The sequence below is a fragment of the Panulirus ornatus genome, chromosome 46, assembly GCF_036320965.1.
Source record: "Panulirus ornatus isolate Po-2019 chromosome 46, ASM3632096v1, whole genome shotgun sequence".
Classification (NCBI taxonomy): Eukaryota; Metazoa; Arthropoda; class Malacostraca; order Decapoda; family Palinuridae; genus Panulirus; species Panulirus ornatus.
This window is the reverse complement of record NC_092269.1, coordinates 16,387,881-16,412,655: the sequence shown is the minus strand read 5'-3', so window position 1 is coordinate 16,412,655 and position 24,775 is coordinate 16,387,881. Positions and strand designations below refer to the sequence as shown.

Genomic DNA, 24,775 nt, shown 5'->3' with positions numbered 1-24,775 from the left:
GGAACCATGGAAGCGGAAGTGAATCATTGGGTGGGGGAGGGGGCAAAATTTCTGGGAGCCTTGAAGAATGTTTGGAAGTCGAGAACATTATCTCGGAAAGCAAAAATGGGTATGTTTGAAGGAATAGTGGTTCCAACAATGTTGTATGGTTGCGAGGCATGGGCTATGGATAGAGTTGTGCGCAGGAGGGTGGATGTGCTGGAAATGAGATGTTTGAGGACAATATATTGTGTGAGGTGGTTTGATCGAGTAAGTAATGTAAGGGTAAGAGAAATGTGTGGAAATAAAAAGAGTGCGATTGAGAAAGAAGAAGAGGGTGTTTTGAAATGGTTTGGTCACATGTAGAGAATGAGTGAGGAAAGATTGACCAAGAGGATATATGTGTCGGAGGTGGAGGGAACGAGGAGAAGTGGGAGACCAAATTGGAGTTGGAAAGATGGAGTGAAAAAGATTTTGAGTGATCGTGGCCTGAACATGCAGTAGGGTGAGAGGCGGGGAAGGAATAGAGTGAATTGGATTGATGTGGTATACCGGGGTTGACGTGCTGTCAGTGGATTGAATCAGGGCATGTGAAGCGTCTGGGGTAAACCATTGAAAGTTGTGTGGTGCCTGGATGTGGAAAAGGAGCTGTGGTTTCGGGGATTATGGCATGACAGCTAGAGACTGAGTGTGAACGAATGAGGCCTTTGTTGTCTTTTCCAAGCGCTACCTCGCACACATGAGGGGGGAGGGGGAAGGTATTGCATGTGTGGCGAGGTTGCGATGGGAATGAATAAAAGCAGACAATGTGAATTGTGCATGGGTATGTATGTATGTGTCTGTGTGTGTATATATGTGTGTACATTGAGATGTATAGGTATATATATTTGCGTGTGTGGACGTGTATGTATATACATGTGTATGGGGATGTGTTGGGCCATTTCTTTCGTCTGTTTCCTTCCGCTAACTCGCAAACTCGGGAGACAGCGACAAAGCAAAATATATATATATATATATGTATATATATATATATATATATATATATATATATATATATATATATATATATATATATATATATATATATATATATATGTATATATATATATATATATATATATATCTTTTTTTTCTTTTTGCTTTGTCGCTGTCTCCCGCGTTTGGGAGGTAGCGCAAGGAAACAGACGAAAGAAATGGCCCAACCCACCCCCATACACTTGTATATACATACGTCCACACACGCAAATATACATACCTACACAGCTTTCCATGGTTTACCCCAGACGCTTCACATGCCCTGATTCAATCCACTGACAGCACGTCAACCCCGGAATACAACATCGATCCAATTCACTCTATTCTTGCCCTCCTTTCACCCTCCTGCATGTTCAGGCCCCGATCACACAAAATCTTTTTCACACCATCTTTCCACCTCGAATTTGGTCTCCCACTTCTCCTCGTTCCCTCCACCTCCGACACATATATCCTCTTGGTCAATCTTTCCTCACTCATTCTCTCCATGTGTCCAAACCATTTCAAAACACCCTCTTCTGCTCTCTCAACCACGCTCTTTTTATTTCCACACATCTATCTTACCCTTACGTTACTTTCTCGATCAAACCACCTCACACCACACATTGTCCTCAAACATATCATTTCCAGCACATCCATCCTCCTGCTCACAACGCTATTCATAGCCCACCACTCGCAACCATACAACATTGTTGGAACCACTATTCCTTCAAACATACCCATTTTTGCTTTCCGATATAATGTTCTCGACTTCCACACATTCTTCAAGGCTCCCAGAATTTTCGCACCCTCCCCCACCCTATGATCCACTTCCGCCTCCATGGTTCCATTCGCTGAGAGATCCACTCCCAGATATCTAAAACACTTTACTTCCTCTAGTTTTTATCCAATCAAACTTACCTCCCAGTTTACTTGACCTTCAACCCTAATGTACCTATATATATATATATATATATATATATATATATATATATATATATATATATATATATATATATATATATATATATATATATATATATATATATATATATATATATATATATAGATATATATATATATATATATATATATATATATATATATATATATACCTATATAGAGGTATATATATATATATATATATATATATATACATATATATATATATATATATATATATATATATATATATATATATATATATATATATATATATATATATATATATATATATATATATATATATATATATATATATATATGTATATATATATATATATATATATATATATATATATATATATGTATATATATATATATATATATATATATATATATATATATATATATATATATATATATATATATATATATATACATATATATATATATATATATTTTTTTTTTTTTTTTTTTCATACTATTCGCCATTTCCCGCGATAGCGAGGTAGCGTTAAGAACAGAGGACTGGGCCTTTGAGGGAATATCCTCACCTGGCCCCTTCTCTGTTCCTTCTTTTGGAAAATTAAAAAAAAACGAGAGGGGAGGATTTCCAGCCCCCCGCTCCCTTCCCTTTTAGTCGCCTTCTACGACACGCAGGGAATACGTGGGAAGTATTCTTTCTCCCCTATCCCCAGGGATAATATATATATATATATATATATATATATATATATATATATATATATATATATATATATATATATATATATATATATATACACGTACACACAACCAAAAACTATCGCGCAGAGGGGGTCTGAAGACGTCTGTAATGATCACTGACCTACCTCTTCTACCATGCCGGTAGGGTTGGTATACGTGCCTGGAAGCCACAGGTTTCCAGAGTCCTATGCTAGACCCATTTAAGTTACGTGCCACAAGAGCGGCATTATATAATCAACAATAAAATTACATCATACAAGCCAGTACGAACCCCTACTTTTGAATTGGTGTGTGCAATATAGCTGTGAGACACACACAGCTATATGCGGCAACCCCCGCATGTGTTAGCTGCAGCATACCTCAATGTGATGCCAGGTAAACACAATAGCTTCATATTGTATAGGTGTAATTTGGGAAGAATATGTTTTACTATTGATATTGTATTATTTTATAGCACTTCTGGGTTCGTGGCAGTCCATAAAGGTTATCTTACACCGCCATTTCGTGTCCATGCAGTAAATGTAAGGAGACATGCGATATGCTTTTGAAACAATGAAACAGCTCGGGTATAGTTCACTGCGAGTCAATGTCGAAAGGTTGTTTTTGTGGTATATCTAATTTTACCATATATATATATATATATATATATATATATATATATATATATATATATATATATATATATATCTTTCTTTGCTTTTAAACTGTTCGCCATTTCCCGCGTTAGCGAGGTAGCGTTAGGAACAGAGGACTGGGCCTTTTTTGGAATATCCTCACCTGACCCCCTCTGTTCCTTCCTTTGGAAAATTAAAAAAGAAAAGAAAAAAAAAAAAAACGAAAGGGGAGGAATTCCAGCCCCCCGCTCCCTCCCCTTTTAGTCGCCTTCTACGACACGCAGGGAATACGTGGGGAGTATTCTTAATCCCCTATTGCCAGGGATAATATATATATATATATATATATATATATATATATATATATATATATATATATATATTTATTTTATTTATTTTGCTTTGTCGCTGTCTCCCGCGTTTGCGAGGTAGCGCAAGGAAACAGACGAAAGAAATGGCCCAACCCACCCACATACACATGTATATACATACACGTCCACACACGCAAATATACATAACTATACATCTCAATGTACACATATATATACCCTTACAGACACACATATATATATCCATACACACAATTCACAGGCCCCACACAACTTTCCATTGTTTACCCCAGACACTTCACATGCCCTGATTCAATCCACTGACAGCACGTCAACCCGGTATACCACAGCGATCCAATTCACTCTATTCCTTGCCTGACTTTCACCCTCCTGCATGTTCAGGCCCCGATCACTCAATATCTTTTTCAATCCATCTTTCCACCTCCAATTTGGTCTCCCACTTCTCCTCGTTCCCTCCACCTCCGACTCATATATGCTCTTGGTCAATCTTTCCTCACTCATTCTCTACATGTGCCCAAAACATTTCCAAAACACCCTCTTCTGCTCTCTCAACCACGCTCTTTTAATTTCCTCACATCTCTCTTACCCTTACGTTACTTACTCGATCAAACCACCTCACACCACACATTGTCCTTAAACATCTCATTTCCAGGACATCAACCCTCCGGCGCACAACTCTATCCATAGCCCACGCCTCGCAACCATACAACATTATTGCAACCACTATTCCTTCAAACATACCAATTTTTGCTTTTCGAGATAATGTTCTCGACTTCCAAACATTCTTCAAGGCTTCCAGGATTTTCGCCCCCTCCCCCACCCTATGATTCACTTCCGCTTCCATGGTTCCATCCGCTGCCAGATCCACTCCCAGATATCTAAAACACTTTACTTCCTCCAGTTTTTCTCCATTCAAACTTACCTCCCAATTGACTTGACCCTCAACCCTACTGTACCTAATAACCTTGCTCTTATTCACATTTACTCTTAACTTTCTTCTTTCACACAGTTTACCAAACTCAGTCACCAGCTTCTGAAGTTTCCCACATGAATCAGCCACCAGCGCTGTATCATCAGCGAACAATAAATGACTCACTTCCCAAGCTCTCTCATCCACAACAGACTTCATACTTGCCCATCTTTCCAAAACTCTTGCATTCACCTCCCTAACAACCCCATCCATAAACAAATTAAACAACCATGGAGACATCGTACACCCCTGCCGCAAACCTACATTCACTGAGAGCCAATCACTTTTCTCTCTTCCTACACTTACACATGCCTTACATACTCGATAAAAACTTTTCACTGCTTCTAACAACTTGCCTCCCACACCATATATTCTTAATACCTTCCACAGAGCATCTCTATCAACTCTATCATATGCCTTCTCCAGATCCATAAATGCTACATACAAATCCATTTGTTTTTCTAAGTATTTCTCACATACATTCTTCAAAGCAAACACCTGATCCACACATCCTCTACCACTTCTGAATCCACACTGCTCTCCCCAATCTGATGCTCTGTACATGCCTTCACCCTCTCAAGCAATACCCTCCCATATAATTCCGCAGGAATACTCAACAAAATTATACCTTTGTAATTTGAGCACTCACTCTTATCCCCTTTGCCTTTGTACAATGGCACTATGCAAGCATTCCGCCAATCCTTAGGCACCTCACCATGATTCATACATACATTAAATAACCTTACCAACCAGTCAACAATATAGTCACCCCCTTCTTTAAAAATTTCCACTGCAATACCATCCTAACTTGCTGCCTTGCCGGCTTTCATCTTCCGCAAAGCTTTTACTTCCTCTTCTATGTTTACCAAATCATTTTCCCTAACCCTCTCACTTTGCACACCACTTCGACCAACACCCGATATCTGCCACTCTATCATCAAACACATTCAACAAACCTTCAAAATACTCACCCCATCTCCTTCTCACATCACCACTACTTGTTATCACCTCCCCATTAGCCCCCTTCACTGAAGTTCCCATTTGCTCCCTTGTCTTACGCACTTTATTTACCTCCTTCCAAAACATCTTTTTATTCTCCCTGAAATTTAATGATACTCTCTCACCCCCTCTTATTTGCCCTCTTTTTCACCTCTTGCACCTTTCTCTTGACCTGCTGCCTCTTTCTTTTATACCTCTCCCACTCATTTGCATTCTTTCCCTGCAAAAATCGTCCAAATGCCTCTCTCTTCTCTTTCACTAATAATCTTACTTCTTCATCCCACCACTCACTACCTTTTCTAATCAACCCACCTCCCACGCTTCTCATGCCAAAAGCATCTTTTGCGCAAGCCATCACTGCTTCCCTAAATACATCCCATTCCTCCCCACTCCCCTTACCTCCTTCGTTGTCACCTTTTTCCATTCTGTACTCAGTCTCTCCTGGTACATTCTCACACAAGTCTCCTTCCAAAGCTCACTTACTGTTACCACTCTCTTCACCCCAACATTCTCTCTTCTTTTCTGAAAACTCCCACAAATCTTCACCTTCGCCTCCACAAGACAATGATCAGACATCCCTCCAGTTGCACCTCTGAGCACACTAACATCCAAAATTCTCTCTGTCTTGCGTTTGTCAATTAACACGTGATCTAATAACGCTCTCTGGCCATCTCTCCTAGTTACATACGTATACTTATGTATATCTCGCTTTTTAAACCAGGTATTCCCAATCACCAGTCCTTTTTCAGTACATAAATCTACAAGCTCTTCACCATTTCCATTTACAACACTGCACACTCCCTGTATACCAATTATTCCCTCAACTGCTACATTACTCACCTTCGCATTCAAATCACCCATCACTGTAACCTGGTTTCGTGCATCAAAACCACTAACACACTCATTCAGCTGCTCTCAAAACACTTGCCTCTCATGATCTTTTTTCTCATGCCCAGGTGCATATGCACCAATAATCACCCATCTCTCTCCATCAACTTTCAGTTCTACCCATATCAATCTAGAATTTACTTTCTTACACTCTATCACATACTCCCACAACTCCTGATTCAGGAGTAGTGCTACTCCTTTCCTTGCTCTTGTCCTCTCACTAACCCCTGACTTTACTCCCAAGACATTCCCAAACCACTCTTCCCCTTTACCCTTGAGCTTCGTTTCACTCAGAGCCAAAACATCCAGGTTCCTTTCCTCAATCATACTACCTATCTCTCCTTTTTTCTCTTCTTGGTTCCATCCACACACATTTAGACACCCCAATCTGAGCCTTCGAGGAGGATGAGCACTCCTCGCGTGACTCCTTCTTCTGTTTCCCTTTTTATAAAGTTAAAATACAAGGAGGGGAGGGTTTCTGGCCCCCCGCTCCCGTCCCCTTTAGTCGCCTTCTACGACATGATATATATATATATATATATATATATATATATATATATATATATATATATACATACATATATGTATATAAATATATATATATATATATATATATATATATATATATATATATATATATATATATATATATATTTTTTTTTTTTTTTTTTTCTTTTTTTTTTTTTTTTGTCGCTGTCTCCCGCGTTTGCGAGGTAGCGCAAGGAAACAGACGAAAGAAATGGCCCAACCCCCCCCCCCCCCCATACACATGTACATACACACGTCCACACACGCAAATATACATACCTACACAGCTTTCCATGGTTTACCCCAGACGCTTCACATGCCTTGATTCAATCCACTGACAGCACGTCAAACCCTGTATACCACATCGCTCCAATTCACTCTATTCCTTGCCCTCCTTTCACCCTCCTGCATGTTCAGGCCCCGATCACACAAAATCTTTTTCACTCCATCTTTCCACCTCCAATTTGGTCTCCCTCTTCTCCTCGTTCCCTCCACCTCCGACACATATATCCTCTTGGTCAATCTTTCCTCACTCATTCTCTCCATGTGCCCAAACCATTTCAAAACACCCTCTTCTGCTCTCTCAACCACGCTCTTTTTATTTCCACACATCTCTCTTACCCTTACGTTACTTACTCGATCAAACCACCTCACACCACACATTGTCCTCAAACATCTCATTTCCAGCACATCCATCCTCCTGCGCACAACTCTATCCATAGCCCACGCCTCGCAACCAATATATACATATATATATATATATATATATATATATATATATATATATATATATATATATATATATATATATATATATATATATATATATATATATATATATATATATATATATATATATATATATATATATATATATATATATATATATATATATATATATATATATATATATATATATATATATATATATATATATATATATATATATGTATATATATGTATATATATATATATATATATATATATATATATATATATATATATATATATATATATATATATATATATATATATATATATATATATATATATATATGTATATATATGTATATATATATATATATATATATATATATATATATATATATATATATATATATATATATATATATATATATATATATATATATATATATATATATATATATATATATATATATATATATATACATACACATACATACGCACATATAGACACACACACACATATACATATATATACATATGAACAATGTAAGAAATAATTTAGAAAATGAAACCTAGCTTGAAATGAAATGAAAAAATGAATGTCACATAATGGTTCAACCTCTGGCTATGGGAAAGGGAAAATGTATAATTTATTTACACAAACGTCAATAGTAGTTCTCATCAATTTAACCACTGTATCAATAATCTTCAATGTCTAAGCTACATTTTTCCAATTTCACTATTTTCTTGTCAAAGCACCATGTATGAAAACTATCACTTCAGTAACACAACTATAAACATTTACTTCCCCTTTAAAAAGTTCTGGGGAATTCTGTCTCGATACACTGCGGGAAACTCTACCATCTGGCGAGGTTTGTATTGCAATGGTTCTTGATTCACAAAAGTAGTAGCATCACTGGTGGGCGGATGAACATTCTTGTAACCACAGCGAGGATCACAGTCCGTGCAACCCTTTACAATGGCCTGGCTCCTCACTTGCAGCGTGCCGATATGTTCTGGTCACTAAACCTTATATCAGTATTGAGGCAGTGTGTATTCAGCGGTTTCTCCTGTCTTAAGTGGCCGATGTTCGCTGCGTGTCAGCTCACAGGAACAGCCGTAGGAGCCTCGGTCGGTTAGGTATGTGTTCACTGAGAGCACAGGCCTTCGCTGTTCGAGGGATATTTCTTCTTTTTTTTCTCTCTCTCTCTTTCTTCCCTCGTTCTCTGTTGTGTCCTCATCATCTCACTACCTCCCACATGCTGAATCAACCATGGGTAGGGTTTCGTTTTCTCTTTCATGTACCTATTTCTTTTTCTTCTTTTTCAAGGTTACTCAGTTGTTATGAATATTTCTTTCCTGGTAGTTCAATGTCTCATCCCACACAAAGCCTTCACCTGCCACAGACATCACCAACACTTATCCCACATCCTCTTACCCACCAATATAATCGAATAGAAAGTTAACCTCACTATGTATGTACTCACTGTTCTTTCTACTTCAAATAACTGATTCTTAAGTACGTTTCTCTTTACGCCTCTTCACTGCTATACGACAGTCTTACAAGTTCACGACAGAATTCCTTCACAATCTATCACTTCACATGTATGTTTCAACAGTTGTCAATCTACTCCTAAAATGTTGTTTTCATAATATTTTCCATTATCTGAGGCTGAATAGTCATAAAGAATTTTCATTAAACATTCCACGTCACAGTAACATGTAACATTGAGCGCACATATCTGGGTTGTTCTCTGTTGGACCTTTGCTGTCATTCATATGTTAACTAAACTCGATGACCATTTATACATATATATATATATATATATATATATATATATATATATATATATATATATATATATATATATATATATATATATTTTTTTTTTTTTTTTTTGCTTTGTCGCTGTCTCCCGCGTTTGCGAGGTAGTGCAAGGAAACAGACGAAAGGAATGGCCCAAACCACCCCCATACACATGTATATACATACGTCAACACACGCAAATATACATACCTACACAGCTTTCCATGGTTTACCCCAGACGCCTCACACGCCCCGATCCAACCCACCGGCAGCACGTCAACCCCGGTATACCACATCGCTCCAATTCACTCTATTCCTTGCCCTCCTTTCACCCTCCTGCATGTTCAGGCCCCGATCACACAAAATCTTTTTCACTCCATCTTTCCACCTCCAATTTGGTCTCCCTCTTCTCCTCGTTCCCTCCACCTCCGACACATATATGCTCTTGGTCAATCTTTCCTCACTCATTCTCTCCATGTGCCCAAACCATTTCAAAACACCCTCTTCTGCTCTCTCAACCACGCTCTTTTTATTTCCACACATATCTCTTACCCTTACGTTACTTACTCGATCAAACCACCTCCCACCACACATTGTCCTCAAACATCTCATTTCCAGCACATCCATCCTCCTGCGCACAACTCTATCTATAGCCCACGCCTCGCAACCATAAAAGATTGTTGGAACCACTATTCCTTCAAACATACCCATTTTTGCTTTCCGAGATAATGTTCTCGACTTCCACACATTCTTCAAGGCTCCCAGAATTCTCGCCCCCTCCCCCACCCAATGATCCACTTCCGCTTCCATGGTTCCATCCGCTGCCAGATCCACTCCCAGATATCTAAAACACTTCACTTCCTCCAGTTTTTCTCCATTCAAACTCACCTCCCAATTGACTTGACCCTCAACCCTACTGTACCTAATAACCTTGCTCTTATTCACATATATATATATATATATATATATATATATATATATATATATATATATATATATATATATATATATATATATATCTCCTCACATCATCACTCCTTGTTATCACCTCCCCATTTGCGCCCTTCACTGAAGATCCCACTTGCTCTATTGTCTTACGGACTTTATTTACCTCCTTCCAGAACATCTTTTTATTCTCCCTAAAATTTAATGATACTCTCTCACCCAACTCTCATTTGCCCTCTTTTTCACCTCTTGCACCTTTATCTTGACCTCCTGTCTCTTTCTTTTATAAATCTCCCACTCAATTGCATTTTTTCCCTGCAAAAATAGTCCAAATGCCTCTCTCTTCTCTTTCACTAATAATCTTACTTCTTCATCCCACCACTCACTACCCTTTCTAAGCAACCCACCTCCCACGCTTCTCATGCCACAAGCATCTTTTGCGCAATCCATCACTGATTCCCTAAATACATCCCATTCCTCCCCCACTCCCCTTACTTCCATTGTTCTCACCTTTTTCCATTCTGTACTCAGTCTCTCCTGGTACTTCCTCACACAAGTCTCCTTCCCAAGTATTTTGAAGGTTTGTTGAATGTGTTTGATGATAGAGTGGCATATATAGGGTGTTTTTGTCGAGGTGGTGTGCAAAGTAAGAGGGTTAGGGAAAATGATTTGATAAACAGATAAGAGGTAGTAAAAGCTTTGCGGAAGATGAAAGCCGGCAAGGCAGCAAGTTTGGATGGTATTGCAGTGGAATCTATTAAAAAAGGGGCTGACTGTATTATTGACTGGTTGGTAAGGTTATTTAATGTATGTATGACTCATGGTGAGGTGCCTGAGGATTGGCGGAATGCGTGCGTAGTGCCATTGTACAAAGGCAAAGGGGATAAGAGTGAGTGCTCAAATTTCAGATGTATAAGTTTGTTGAGTATTCCTGGGAAATATATGGGAGGGTATTGATTGAGAGGGTGAAGGCATGTACAGAGCATCAGATTGGGGAAGAGCACTGTGGTTTTAGAAGTGGTAGAGGATGTATGGATCAGGTGTTTGCTTTGAAGAATGTATGTGAGAAATAATTAGAAAAGAAAATGGATTTGTATGTAGCATTTATGGATCTGGAGAAGGCATATGATAGAGTTGATAGAGATGCTCTGTGGAAGGTATTAAGAATATATGGTGTGGGAGGCAAGTTGTTAGAAGCAGTGAAAAGTTTTTATCGAGGATGTGAGGCATGTGCACGTGTAGGAAGAGAGGAAAGTGATTGGTTCTCAGTGAATGTAGGTTTGCGGCTGGGGTGTGTGATGTCTCCATGGTTGTTTAATTTGTTTATGGATGCGGTTGTTAGGGAGGTGAATGCAAGAGTTTTGGAAAGAGGGGCAAGTATGAAGTCTGTTGTGTATATGAGAGAGCTTGGGAAGTGAGTCAGTTGTTATTCGCTGATGATACAGCGCTGGTGGCTGATTCATGTGAGAAACTGCAGAAGCTGGTGACTGAGTTTGGTAAAGTGTGTGAAAGAAGAAAGTTAAGAGTAAATGTGAATAAGAGCAAGGTTATTAGGTACAGTAGGGTTGAGGGTCAAGTCAATTGTGAGGTAAGTTTGAATGGAGAAAAACTGAAGGAAGTGAAGTGTTTTAGATATCTGGGAGTGGATTTGTCAGCGGATGGAACCATGGAAGCGGAAGTGAATCAAAGGGTGGGGGAGGTGGTGAAAATTCTGGAAGCGTCGAAGAATGTGTGGAAGTCGAGAATATCATCTTGAAAAGGAAAAAATGGGTATGTTTGAAAGAATAGTGGTTCCAACAATGTAATATGGTTGCGAGGCGTGGGTTATGGATAGAGATGTGCGGAGGAGGGTGGATGTGCTGGGAAAGAGATGTTCGAGGACAATATGTGGTGTGAGATGGCTTAATCGATTAAGTAATAATAGGGTAAGAGAGATATGTGGTAATAAAATGAGTGTGGTTAGGAGAGCAGAAGAGGGCGTTTTGAAATAGTTTGGTCACATGGAGAGAATGAGTGAGGAAAGATTGACCAAGAGAATATATGTGTCAGAGGTAGAGGGAACGAGGAGAAGTGGGAGACCAAATTGGAGTTGGAAAGATGGAATGAAAAAGATTTTGAGTGATCGGGGCCTGATCATGCAGGAGGGTGAAAGGCGTGCAAGGAACAGAGTGAATTGGAATGATATGTTATACCGGGGTCGACGTGCTGTCAATGGATTGAACCAGGGCATGTGAAGCGTCTGGGGCAAACCATGGCAAGTTCAGTGGTGCCTGGATGTGGAAAGGGAGCATAAGCATATGCATATCTCTCTCCATCAACTTTCAGTTTTACCCATATCAATCTAGAATTGACTTTCTTACTCTCTATCACATACTCCCACAGCTCCTGTTTCATGAGTAGTGCTACTCCTTCCCTTGCTCTTGTCCCCTCACTAACCCCTGACTTTACTCCCAAGACTTATCCAAACCACTCTTCCCCTTTGCCCTTGAGCTTCGTTTCACTGAGCCAAAACATCCAGGTTCCTTTCCTCAAACATACTACCTATCTCTTCTTTTTCTCATGTAGGTTACATCCACCCACATTTAGACGCCCCAATCTGAGCCTTCGAGGAGGATGAGCACTCACCACATGAGTCCTTTTTCTGTTTCCCCTTTTAGAAAGTTAAAATACAAGGAGGGGAGGGTTTCTGGCCCCCCGCTCCCGTTCCCTTTAGTCGCCTTCTACGACACGTGAGGAATGCGTGGGAAGTATTCTTTCTCCCCTATCCCCAGGGATAATATATATATATATATATATATATATATATATATATATATATATATATATATATATATATATATATATATATATATATATATATATATATATACATATGTATATGTATAATGGCCCAACCCACCCCCATACACATGTATATACATACACGTCCACACACGCAAATATACATACCCATATATCTCAATGTACACATATATATACACACACAGACACATACATATATAGACATGCACACAATTCACACTGTCTGCCTTTATTCATTCCCATCGCGACCTCGCCACACATGGAATGACCTCCCTCTCCCCCTCATGTGTGCGAGGTAGCGGTAGGAAAAGACAACAAAGGCCCCATTTGTTCATACTAATTATCTAGCTGTCATGCAATAATGCCGAAATCATAGCTCCCTTTCCACATCCAGGCTCCAAAGAACTTTCCATGGATAATCCCAGACGCTTCACATGCCGTGATTGAATCTATTGACAGGACGTCGACCCCGGTATACCACATCGATCCAATTCACTCTATTCCTTGCCCGCCTTTCACCCTCCTGCATGTTCAGGCCCCAATCACTCAAAATCTTTTTCACTCCATCTTTCCACCTCCAATTTGGTCTCCCTCTTCTCCTCGTTCCCTCCACCTCCGACACATATATCCTCTTGGTCAATCTTTCCTCACTCATTCTCTCCATGTGACCAAACCATTTCAAAACACCCTCTTCTGCTCTCTCAACCACGCTCTTTTATTTACACACATCTCTCTTACCCTTACATAACTTACTCGATCAAACCACCTTACACCACATATTGTCCTCAAACATCTCATTTCCAGCACATCCATCATCCTGCGCACAACTCTATCCATAGCCCACGTCTCGCAACCATACAACATTGTTGGAACCACTATTCCTTCAAACATACCCATTTTTGCTTTCCGAGATAATGTTCTCGACTTCCACACATTCTTCAAGGCTGATTCATGGTGAGGTTCCTGAGGATTGGCGGAATGCGTGCATAGTGCCATTGTTCAAAGGCAAAGGGAATAAGAGTGAGTGTTCAAATTACAGAGGTATAAGTTTGTTGAGTATTCCTGATGAATTATATGGGAGGGTATTGATTAAGAGGGTGAAGGCATGTATAGAGCATCAGATTGGGGAAGAGCACTGTGGTTTCAGAAGTGGTAGAGGATGTGTGGATGAGGTGTTTGCTTTGAAGAATGTATGTGAGAAATACTTAGAAAAGCAAATGGATATGTATGTACCATTTATGGATCTGGAGAAGGCATATGATAGAGGTGATAGAGATGCTCTGTTGAAGATACTAAGAATATATGGTGTGGAAGTCAGGTTGTTAGAAGCAGTGAAAAGTTTTTATCGAGGATGTAAGGCATGTGTACGTGTAGGAAGAGAAGAAAGTGATTGGTTCTCAGTGAATGTAGGTTTGCGGCAGGGGTGTGTGATGTGTCCATGGTTGTTTTATTTGTTTATGGACGGGGTTGTTAGGGAGGTAAATGGAAGAGTTTTGGAAAGAGGGGCAAGCACGCAGTCTGTTGTGGATGAGAGAGCTTGGGAAGTGAGTCAGTTGTTGTTCGCTGATGATACAGCGCTGGTGGCTGATTCATGTGAGAAGCTGCAGAAGCTGGTGACTGAGTTTGGTAAAGTGTGTGAAAGAAGAAAGTTAAGAGTAAACGTAAACAAGAGCAAGGTTATTAGGTACAGTAGGGTTGAGGGTCAAGTCAATTGGGAGATAAGTTTGAATGGAGAGAAACTGGAGGAAGTAAATTGTTTTAGATATCTGGGAGTGGATCTGGCAGCGGATGGAACCATGGAAGCGGAAGTGAATCATTGGGGGGGGAGGGGGCGAAATTTCTGGGAGCCTTGAAGAATGTTTGGAAGTCGAGAACATTATCTCGGAAAGCAAAAATGGATATATTTGAAGGAATAGTGGTTCCAACAATGTTGTATGGTTGCGAGGCGTGGGCTGTGGATATAGTTGTACGCAGGCGGGTGGATGTGCTGAAAATGATATGTTTGATGACAATATGTGGTGTGAGGTGGTTTGATCGAGTAAGTAATGTAAGGGTGAGAGAGATGTGTGGAAATAAAAAGAGTATGGTTGAGAGAGCAGAAGAAGGTGTTTTGAAATGGTTTGGTCACATGGAGAGAATGAGTGAGGTAAGATTGACCAAGAGGATATATGTGTCAGGGGTGGAGGGAACGAGGAGAAGTGGGAGACCAAATTTTAGGTGGAAAGATGAAGTGAAAAAGATTTTGAGTGATCGGGGCCTGAACATGCAGGAGGGTGAAAGGCGTGCAAGTAATAGAGTGAATTGGAAGGATGTGGTGTATCGGGATCGACGTGCTGTCAATGGATTGAACCAGGGCATGTGAAGTGTCTGGGATAAACCATGGAAAGTTGTGTGGGGCGTGGATGTGGAGAGGGAGCTGTGGTTTCGGTGCATTTTTACATGACAGCTAGAGGCTGAGTGTGAACGAATGTGGCCTTTGTTGTTTTTTCCTAGCGCTACCCAGCACACATGAGGGGTGAGGTGGTTGTTATTCCATGTGTGGCGGGGTGGCGATGGGAATGAATAAAGGCAGACAATATGAATTATGTACATGTGTATATATGTATATGTCTGTGTGTGTATATATATGTGTACATTGAGATGTATAGGTATGTATATATGCGTGTGTTGACGTGTATGTATATACATGTGTATGTGGGTGGTTTGGGCCATTTCTTTCGTCTGTTTCCTTGCGCTAACTCGCTAACGCGGGAGACAGCGACAAAGCGAAATAAATAAAATAAAATATAAATAAATATCTTATTTGTTTCATACCATTCGCCATTTCCCACATAAGCGAGGGAGCGTTAAGAACAGAGGACTGGGCCTTTGAGGGAATATCCACACCTGACCCCCTTCTCTGTTTCTTCTTTTGGATAATTAAGAAAAAAAAAAAATGTGCGGGGAGGATTTCCAGCCCCCCGCTCCCTTCCCTTTTAGTCGTCTTCTCCGACACGCAGGGAATACGTGGGAAATATATATATATATATATATATATATATATATATATATATATATATATATATATATATATATATATATATATATATTATATAAAGGGGTATATATATGTAAAGGGTAAAGGGGAAGAGTGGCTTGGGAATGTCTTGGGAGTAGAGTCAGGGGTTTGTGAGAGGACAAGAGAAAATGGAAAGGGTAGCACTACTCCTGAAACAGGAGTGGTGGGAGTATGTGGTAGAGTGTTAGCTAGTAAACTCTAGATTGATATGGGTAGAGCTGAAAGTTGATGGAGAGAGATTGGTGTTTATTGGTGCATATGCACATGGGCATGAGAGGAAAGATCATGAGAGGCAAGTGTCTTGGGAGAAGCTGAATGAGTGTGTTAGTAGGTTTGATGCACGAGACCAGGCTATAGTGATGGGTGATTTGAATGCAAAAGTGAGTAATATGGCAGTTAAGGGAATAATTGGTGTATATGGGTTATTCAGTGTTGTACATGGAAATGGTGAAGAGCTTGTAGATTTATGTGCTGAAAAAGGACTGGTGATTGGGAATACCTGGTTTAAAAAGAGAGATATACATAAGTATACGTATGTAAGTAGGAGAGATGGCCAAAGAGCGTTATTGGATTACGTCTTAATTGATAGGCGCGCGAAAGAGAGACTTTTGTAAGTTAACATGCTGAGCGGTGACACTGGAGGGATGTCTGATCATTATCTTGTGGAGGCGAAGGTGAAGATTTGTAGAGGTTTTCAGAAAAGGAAAGAAAATGTTAGGGTGAAAAGAGTGGTGAGAGTAAGTGAGCTTGGTAAGGAATCTTGTGTGAGGAAGTACCAGGAGAGACTGAGTACAGAATGGAAAAAGGTGAGAACAAAGGAGGTAGGGGAGTGGGGGAGGAATGGGATGTATTTAGGGATGCAGTGTTGGCTTGCGCAAAAGATGCTTGTGGCATGAGAAGCGTGGGAAGTGGTCAGATTAGAAAGGGTAGTGAGTGGTGGGATGAAGAAGTAAGATTATTAGTGAAAGAGAAGAGAGAGGAATTTGGACGATTTTTGCAGGGAAATAATGCAAATGAGTGGGAGATGTATAAAAGAAAGAGGCAGGAGGTCATGAGAAAGGTGCAAGAGGTGAAAAAGAGGGGAAATGAGAGTTGGGGTGGGAGAGTATCATTAAATTTCAGGGAGAATAAAAAGATTTTTTGGAAGGAGGTAAATAGATGCGTAAGACGAGGAAACAAATGGGAACATCACTGAAGGGGGCTAATGTGGAGGTGATAACAAGTGGTGGTGATGTGAGAGGGAGATGGAGTGAGTATTTTGAGCGATTTTTTGAATGTGTTTGATGATAGAGTGGCAGATATAGGGAGTTTTGGTCAGGGTGGTGGTCAAAGTGAGAGGGTTAGGGAAAGTGATTTAGTAAACAGAGAAGAGGTAGTACAAGCTTTGCGGAGGATGAATGCCGGCAAGGCAGCGGGTTTTCATGGAATTGCAGTGGAATTTATTAAAATAAGGGGTTACTGTATTGTTCACTGGTTGGTAAGGTTACGTAATGTATGTATGACTTATGGTGAGGTGCCTGAGGATTGGCGGAGTGCTTGCATAGTGCCATTGTACAAAGGCAAAGGGGATAAAAGTGAGTGCTCAAATTATAAAGGTATAAGTTTGTTGAGTATTCCTGGTAAATTATATGGGAGGGTATTGATTGAGAGGGTGAAGGCATGTACACAGCATCAGATTGGGGAAGAGCAGTGTGGTTTCAGAAGTGGTAGAGGATGTGTGGATCAGGTGTTTACTTTGAGGGATGTATGTGAGAATTACTTAGAAAAGCAAATGGATTTGTATGTAGCATTTATAGATCTGGAGAAGGAATATGATAGAGTTGATAGAGATGCTCTGTGGAAGGTATTAAGTATATACGGTGTGGGAGGCAAGGTGTTAGAAGCAGTGGAAAGTTTTTATCGAGGATGTAAGGCATGAGTACGTGCAGGAAGAGAGGAAACCGATTGGTTCTCAGTGAATATAGGTTCGCAGCAGGTGTGTGTGGTGTCTCCATGGTTGTTTAATTTGTTTATGGATGGGGTTGTTAGGGAGGTGAATGCAAGAGTTTTGGAAAGAGCTAGGAAAGTGAGTCAGTTGTTGTTCGCTGATGATACAACGATGGTGGCTGATTTATTTGAGAAACTGCAAAGGTTGGTGACTGAGTTTGGTAAAGTGTGTGAAAGAAGAAAGCTGAGAGTAAATGTGAATAAGAGCAAGGTTATTAGGTACAGTAGGGTCGAGGGTCAAGTGAATTGGGAGGTAAGTTTGAATGGAGAAAAACTGGAGGAAGTGAAGTGTGTTAGATATGTGGGAGTGGATTTGGTAGCGGGTGGAAGTATAGAAGCGGAAGTGAATTATAGGTTGGGGGAGGGGGTGAAAATTCTGGGAGCGTTGAAGAATGTGTGGAAATCGAGAACATTATCTCGGAAAGGAAAATGGGTATGTTTGAAGGAATAGTGGTTCGACAATGTTATATGGTTGCGAGGCGTGAGCTATGGATAGAGATGTGCGGAGGAGGGTGGATGTGCAGGAAATGAGATGTTTGAGGACAATATGTGATATGAGATGGTTTGATAGAGTAAGTAATAATTGGGTAAAAGAGATTTGTGGTAATAAAAGGAGTGTGGTTGAGAGCTAAGAAGAGGGTGTTTTGAAATTGTTTGGTCACATGGATAGAGTGGGTGAGGAAAGATTTACCAAGAGGATATATGGGTCAATGTTGGAGGGAACGAGGAGAATTGGGAGACCAAATTGAAAGTGGAAAGATGGGGTGAAAAAAGATTTTGAGTGATCGGGGCCTGAATATGCAGGAGGGCGAAAGGTATTTAAGTTCTGGAAGCGTGGAGAAATGTGTGGAAATTGAGATTGTTATCTTGGAAAACAAAAATGAGTATGTTTGAAGGAATAGTGGTTCCAGCAATGTTACATGATTGCGAGGCGTGGGCTATAAATAGAGTTGTGCCGAGGAGGGTGGATATGACGGAAATGAGATGTTTGACGACAATATATGGTGTGAGGTGGTTTGAATCAGTAAGTAGTGAAAGGGTAAGAGAGATGTGTAGTAAGAAAAAGAGTGTGGTTGAGAGAGCAGAAGAGGGTGTTTTGAATTGGTTTGGTCACATGGAGAGAATGAGTGAGGAAAGATTGACAAAGATGATATATGTGTCAGAGGTGGAGGGAACGATAGAAGTGGGAGACCAAATTGGAGGTGGAAAAATGGAGTGAAAACGATTTTGAGTGATCGGGGCCTGAAGAGCAGGAGGGTGAAAGGCGTGCAAGGAATAGAGTGAATTGAAACGATGTGGTATACCTGGTTCGACGGGCTGTCAATGGATGGAGGCAGGGCATGTGAAGCGTCTGGGGTAAACCATGGAAAGTTCTATGGAGCCTGGATGTGGAAAGGGAGATGTGGTTTCTGTGCATTATTGCATGACAGTTAGAGACTGAGTTTGAGCGAATGTGGACTTTGTTGTCTTTTCCTAGCGCTACCTTGCACACATGAGGGGGGAGGGGGTTGTTCTTTCATGTGTGACGAGGTGGCGATGGGAATGAATAAAGGGAGACAGCATGAATTGTGTACATGTGTGGTTATATGTATTTGTCTGATAGTGTATATATATGTATACTTTGAGATGTATAGGTATGTATGTTTGCTGTTGTGGACATGTAACGCGGGAGACAGCGACAAAGCAAAATGAATAAATAAATAAATAAATAAATATATATATATATATATATATATATATATATATATATATATATATATATATATATATTGGCGGAATGCTTGCATAGTGGCATTGTACAAAGGCAAAGGGGATAAAAGTAAGTGCTCAAAATTATAAAGGTATGAGTTTGTTGAATATTCCTGGGAAATTATATGGGAGGGTATTGATTGAGAGGGTAAAGGCATGTACAGAGCATCAGATTGGGGAAGAGCAGTGTGGCTTCAGAAGTGGCAAAGGATGTGTGGATCAGGTGTTTGCTTTGAAGAATGTATGTGAGAAATACTTAGAAGTGGTGATGGATTTGTATGCAGATTTATGGATCCGGAGAAGGCCCCCAAATAATTTCCATGGTTTTCCCCAAACGCTTCATACGCCCTGGTTCAATCCATTGACAGCACGTCGACAACGGTATACCACATCGATCCAATTCACTCTATTCCTTGCACGCCTCTCACCCTCCTGCTCTTCAGGCCCCGATCACTCAAAATCTCTTTCACTCCATTTTTCCACCTCCAATTTGGTGCCCCACTTCTATCGTTCCCTCCACCTCTGACACATATATCATCTTTGCCAATCTTTCCTCACTCATTCTCTCCATGTGACCAAACCAATTCAAAACACCCTCTTCTGCTCTCTCAACCACACTCTTTTTCTTACCACATATCTCTCTTACCCTTACATTACTTATTCGATCAGACCACCTCACACCACATATTGTCGTCAAACATCTCATTTCCAGCATAGCCATCCTCCTCCGCACAACTCTATTTATAGCCCACGCCTCGCAATCATATAGCATTGCTGGAACCAATATTCCTTCAAACACACCCATTTTTGTTTTCCAAGATAACATTCTTGGTTTCCACACATATCTCCACGCTCCCAGAACTTTCGCCCCTTCCCCCGCCATATGATTCACTTCCCTTTCCATGGTTCCACCTGCTGCCAAATCCACTCCCAGATATATAAAACACTTCCGCCGGTGTATGTATAACTTACCATGAGTTATAGATACATTAAATAACCTTACCAACGTGTCAACAATTCAGTCACCCCCTTTTTTAATAAATTCCACTGCAATACCATTGAAATCTGCTGCCTTGCCGGCTCTCTGTTTACCAAATCATTCTCCCTAACCTTTTCACTTTGCACACTACCTCGACGAAAACACCCTATATCTGCTACTCTATCTTCAAACACATTCAACAAACCTTGAAAATACTCACTTCATCTCCTCACATCACCACTACTTGTTATCACCTCCCCATCAGACCCCTCACTGATGTTCCTATTTGTTCCCTTTTCTCACGCACTTTATTTGTCTCTTTCCAAAATATCTTTTTATTTTCCCTAAAATTTAATGATACTCTCTCACCCCAACTCTCATATGCCCTCTTTTTCAGATCTTGCACGTTTCTCTTGACCTCCTGCCTAAGTCTTTTATATATCTCCCAGTGATTTGTACTATTTCCCTGCAAAAATCGCCCAAACGACACTCTCTTCTCTTTCACTAACAATCTTAGTCTTCATCTCACTATTCAATACCCTTTCTAATCTGCCCACCTTCCATACAAGCATCATTTTTACAAACCCTCACTGCTTCCCTAAATTCATCCCAATCTTTCCAACTCCCCTTACATCCTTTATTCTCACCTTTTTCCATTATGCACTCAGTCTCTCCTGTTACTTCCTCGCACAAGTCTCCTTATCAATCTCACTTATTCTCACAACTCTCTTCACCCCAACATTCTCTCTTCTTTTATGAAAACATCTACAAATCTTCACCTTCGCCTCCACAAGATAACCATCAGACATCCTTTCAGTTGTACCTCTCTAAAAGTGTCTCTTCACACGCCTATCCATTAACACGTAATCCAATAACGATCTCTGGCCATCTCTCCTACTTACATACGTATACTTATGTATATCTCTCTTTGTAAACTAGGTATTCCCAATCACCAGTCTTTTTTCAGCACACACATCTACAAGCTCTTCACCATTTGCATTTACAACACTGAACACCCCATGTGCACCAATTATTCCGTCAACTGCTATCTGCTGGCTATGTGCGCCTATTGGGAAATGACCGGTGTAGATCCCGTTGCTCGCCAACGTGAGACGAAGGGTATTCGAGTACATAGTATTCGAATAGTTATTTCCTATTAACCAGGCCCATAGCTTAGCGGTAGCATTCCATCCTGTTACACAGAGGTCCCGGGTTCGATCCTGGCTGTTGCAGGTTTGTATGTTCTATGAAGGTGCGCGTTCCTATGCACTTTGTTCGTCTTCATAACCCTCCACGTTGTATAGTTGGGCTCGGTAAAATGCTATCTGCTGGCTATGTGCGTCTGTTGGGAAATGACTGGTGTAGACCCCGTTGTTCACCAACGTGAGACGAAGGATATTCGAGTACATAGTATTCGAATAGTTATTTCCTATTAGCCAGGCCCGTAGCCTAGCGGTAGCATTCCCGCCAGTTACACAGGGGTCCCGGGTTCGATCCTGGTTGTTGGAGGTTTGTATGTTCTATATATATATATATATTAGAGATGAATTATATCCCGCAAAAAAATGTTGCATGTAAAATTATGTGACAACGAGGCTCTGTTCACCTACCATGAGGGCTCTGGTAGACAAGGCGCTGTGTTTCTTTGTTAGGAGTATAACAGAACAGCGATCATTGGTCACTGCCGACAGTACCGCGTCCACAACGCCACCCACAGCTGATTTCGTCATAACTCTTGCTGGAAACACATAAGTAATGACGTATGAATTACCGTAAGATATCACATACACAAAAAATGCAAAAGTGAAGCTGCTGAAAGAGTATCATCTCAACAGTCACTATCTTTCAGCTTCATTATTATCTTTATCTACATTATCTCCTTGTTTTGGCGTTATCTTAATCTCTCATGCTGTATCGAAGTTATGTATACGTGGGAATGGACTCTGACAATACTGCTCTAAATATGCTTCATATACATCAAAACTGTGAAAGACAAAAAGATCGCCATCCATACTATGCTTCACTTGTAGGTAACACATCTTGGTTGTGGTGTAGATAAGGCTGTATAGATTATAGATAATCTGACAATGGTACGCAATGAGTAAAGAAAAAAGGGAAACGATTATTACGACGAGGGAAGACACGAAAAATTTGGGATTTACTTGCCTTTAAGTCGAGGTAACTGTGTTGTAACCAGAGATGCAGTGAGAAGCAGGAATAGCAGCTGTGACGGCTGAGCCACCATCTGTATACACAATCACCGTCGAGAGGGATAGATAAGAAATCTTAAGACTGTGGAGGTGTTATCATTTTCTGATGGTCTTATCAGTATCATCAAGCGCTCATATTTCGATAGTTAAGCTCACAAGCGAATAATACACGACAAAACCAGAGACGACATGACAAGTTAAAATACTCTCAACTGTCACATTAGACGTTATCATTTAACTTTATAATGACTTATTTCTACCAGAAATATGGTCCATTACCAGTAGAAGTGACGCTCTCAGAACAGTTGAGCAATAATTATGTGCCTGACATATGGGACTGATGGAATATCTTTTCAGGACAGATATAACGAACTTTCAATGACAAGGAAAAACCCATGCAACCGGATATATTCGAATTTAGAAAACGAGAGAGAGAGAGAGAGAGAGAGAGAGAGAGAGAGAGAGAGAGAGAGAGAGAGAGAGAGAGAGAGAGAGAGAGAGAGAGAGAGAGAGAGAGAGAGAGAGAGAGAGAGAGAGAGAGAGAGAGGCATGTGTGCGACTAGGAAGAGAGGAAAGTGATTGGTTCCCAATGAATGTCGGTTTAAGGTAAGGAAGTGTGATGTCTCCTTGGTTCTTTAATTTGTTCATGGATGAGGTCGTTAGAGAGGTGAATGCAAGAGTTTTTGAGAAAGGGGCAGGTATGCAGTATGTTGTGGATGAGAGAGCTTGGAAAGTGAGTCAATCGTTGTTCACTGATGATACAGCACTGGTGGCTGATTTGGGTGAGAAACAGCAGAAGTTGGTGACAGAGTTTGGTAAAGTGTGTGGAAGAAAAAAGCTGAGAGGAAATGTGAATTAGAGCAAGGTAATTAGGTTCATTAGGGATGAGGGATAAGTTGATTGGGAATTAAGTTTGAATAAAAAAAAAACTGGAGGAAGTGAAGCGTTTTATATATCAGGGATTGGATTTAACAGCGGATGGAAGCATGGAAGCGGAAGTGTCACAGGGTGGGGGAAGGGGCGAAGTTTCTAGATACATTGAAGAATTAGTGGAAGGCGAGAACGTTATCTCGGAGAGCAAAATTGGATATGTTTGAAGGAATAGTTGTTCCAACAATGTCTGCGACGCATGGACTATGAATTGGGTTGTGCGGAGGACTGTGGATGTGTTGGAAATGAAATGTTTGAGGACAATATGTGGTGTGAGGTGGTTTGATCGAGTAAGAAATGAAAGGGTAAGAGAGATATGTGGTAATAAAAAGAGTGTGGATGAGAGAGCAGAAGAGGATGCATTGAAATGGCTTGGTAACATGGAATGAATGAGTGAGGAAAGATTGACAAAAAAGATATGTGTGTCAGAGGTAGAGGGAACGAGAAGTGGGAGACCAAATTGGAGGTGGAAAGATGGAGTGAAAAGGATTTTGAGCGATCGGAGCCTGGACATACACGGTGGTGAAAGGCTTGCAAGGAATAGAGTGAACTGGAACGATGTGGTATACCGGAGTCGACGTGTTGTCAATGGAT

General features: G+C 40.3%; 1 protein-coding gene across 1 annotated transcript in view; it reads right to left on the bottom strand.

Moving 5' to 3' along the window:
* LOC139763322 (uncharacterized) overlaps positions 1 to 23,286 on the bottom strand; it is a 191,952-nt gene extending 168,666 nt beyond the window's left edge. The window contains exons 1-2 of the mRNA XM_071689343.1: positions 23,208 to 23,286; positions 22,652 to 22,779 (exon numbers count right to left, since the gene is read on the bottom strand). Coding sequence (XP_071545444.1) covers positions 22,652 to 22,779; positions 23,208 to 23,286 — 207 coding nt within the window. The remainder of the gene's footprint in view (positions 1 to 22,651; positions 22,780 to 23,207) is intronic.
* Between the last annotated feature and the right edge of the window lie 1,489 nt (positions 23,287 to 24,775).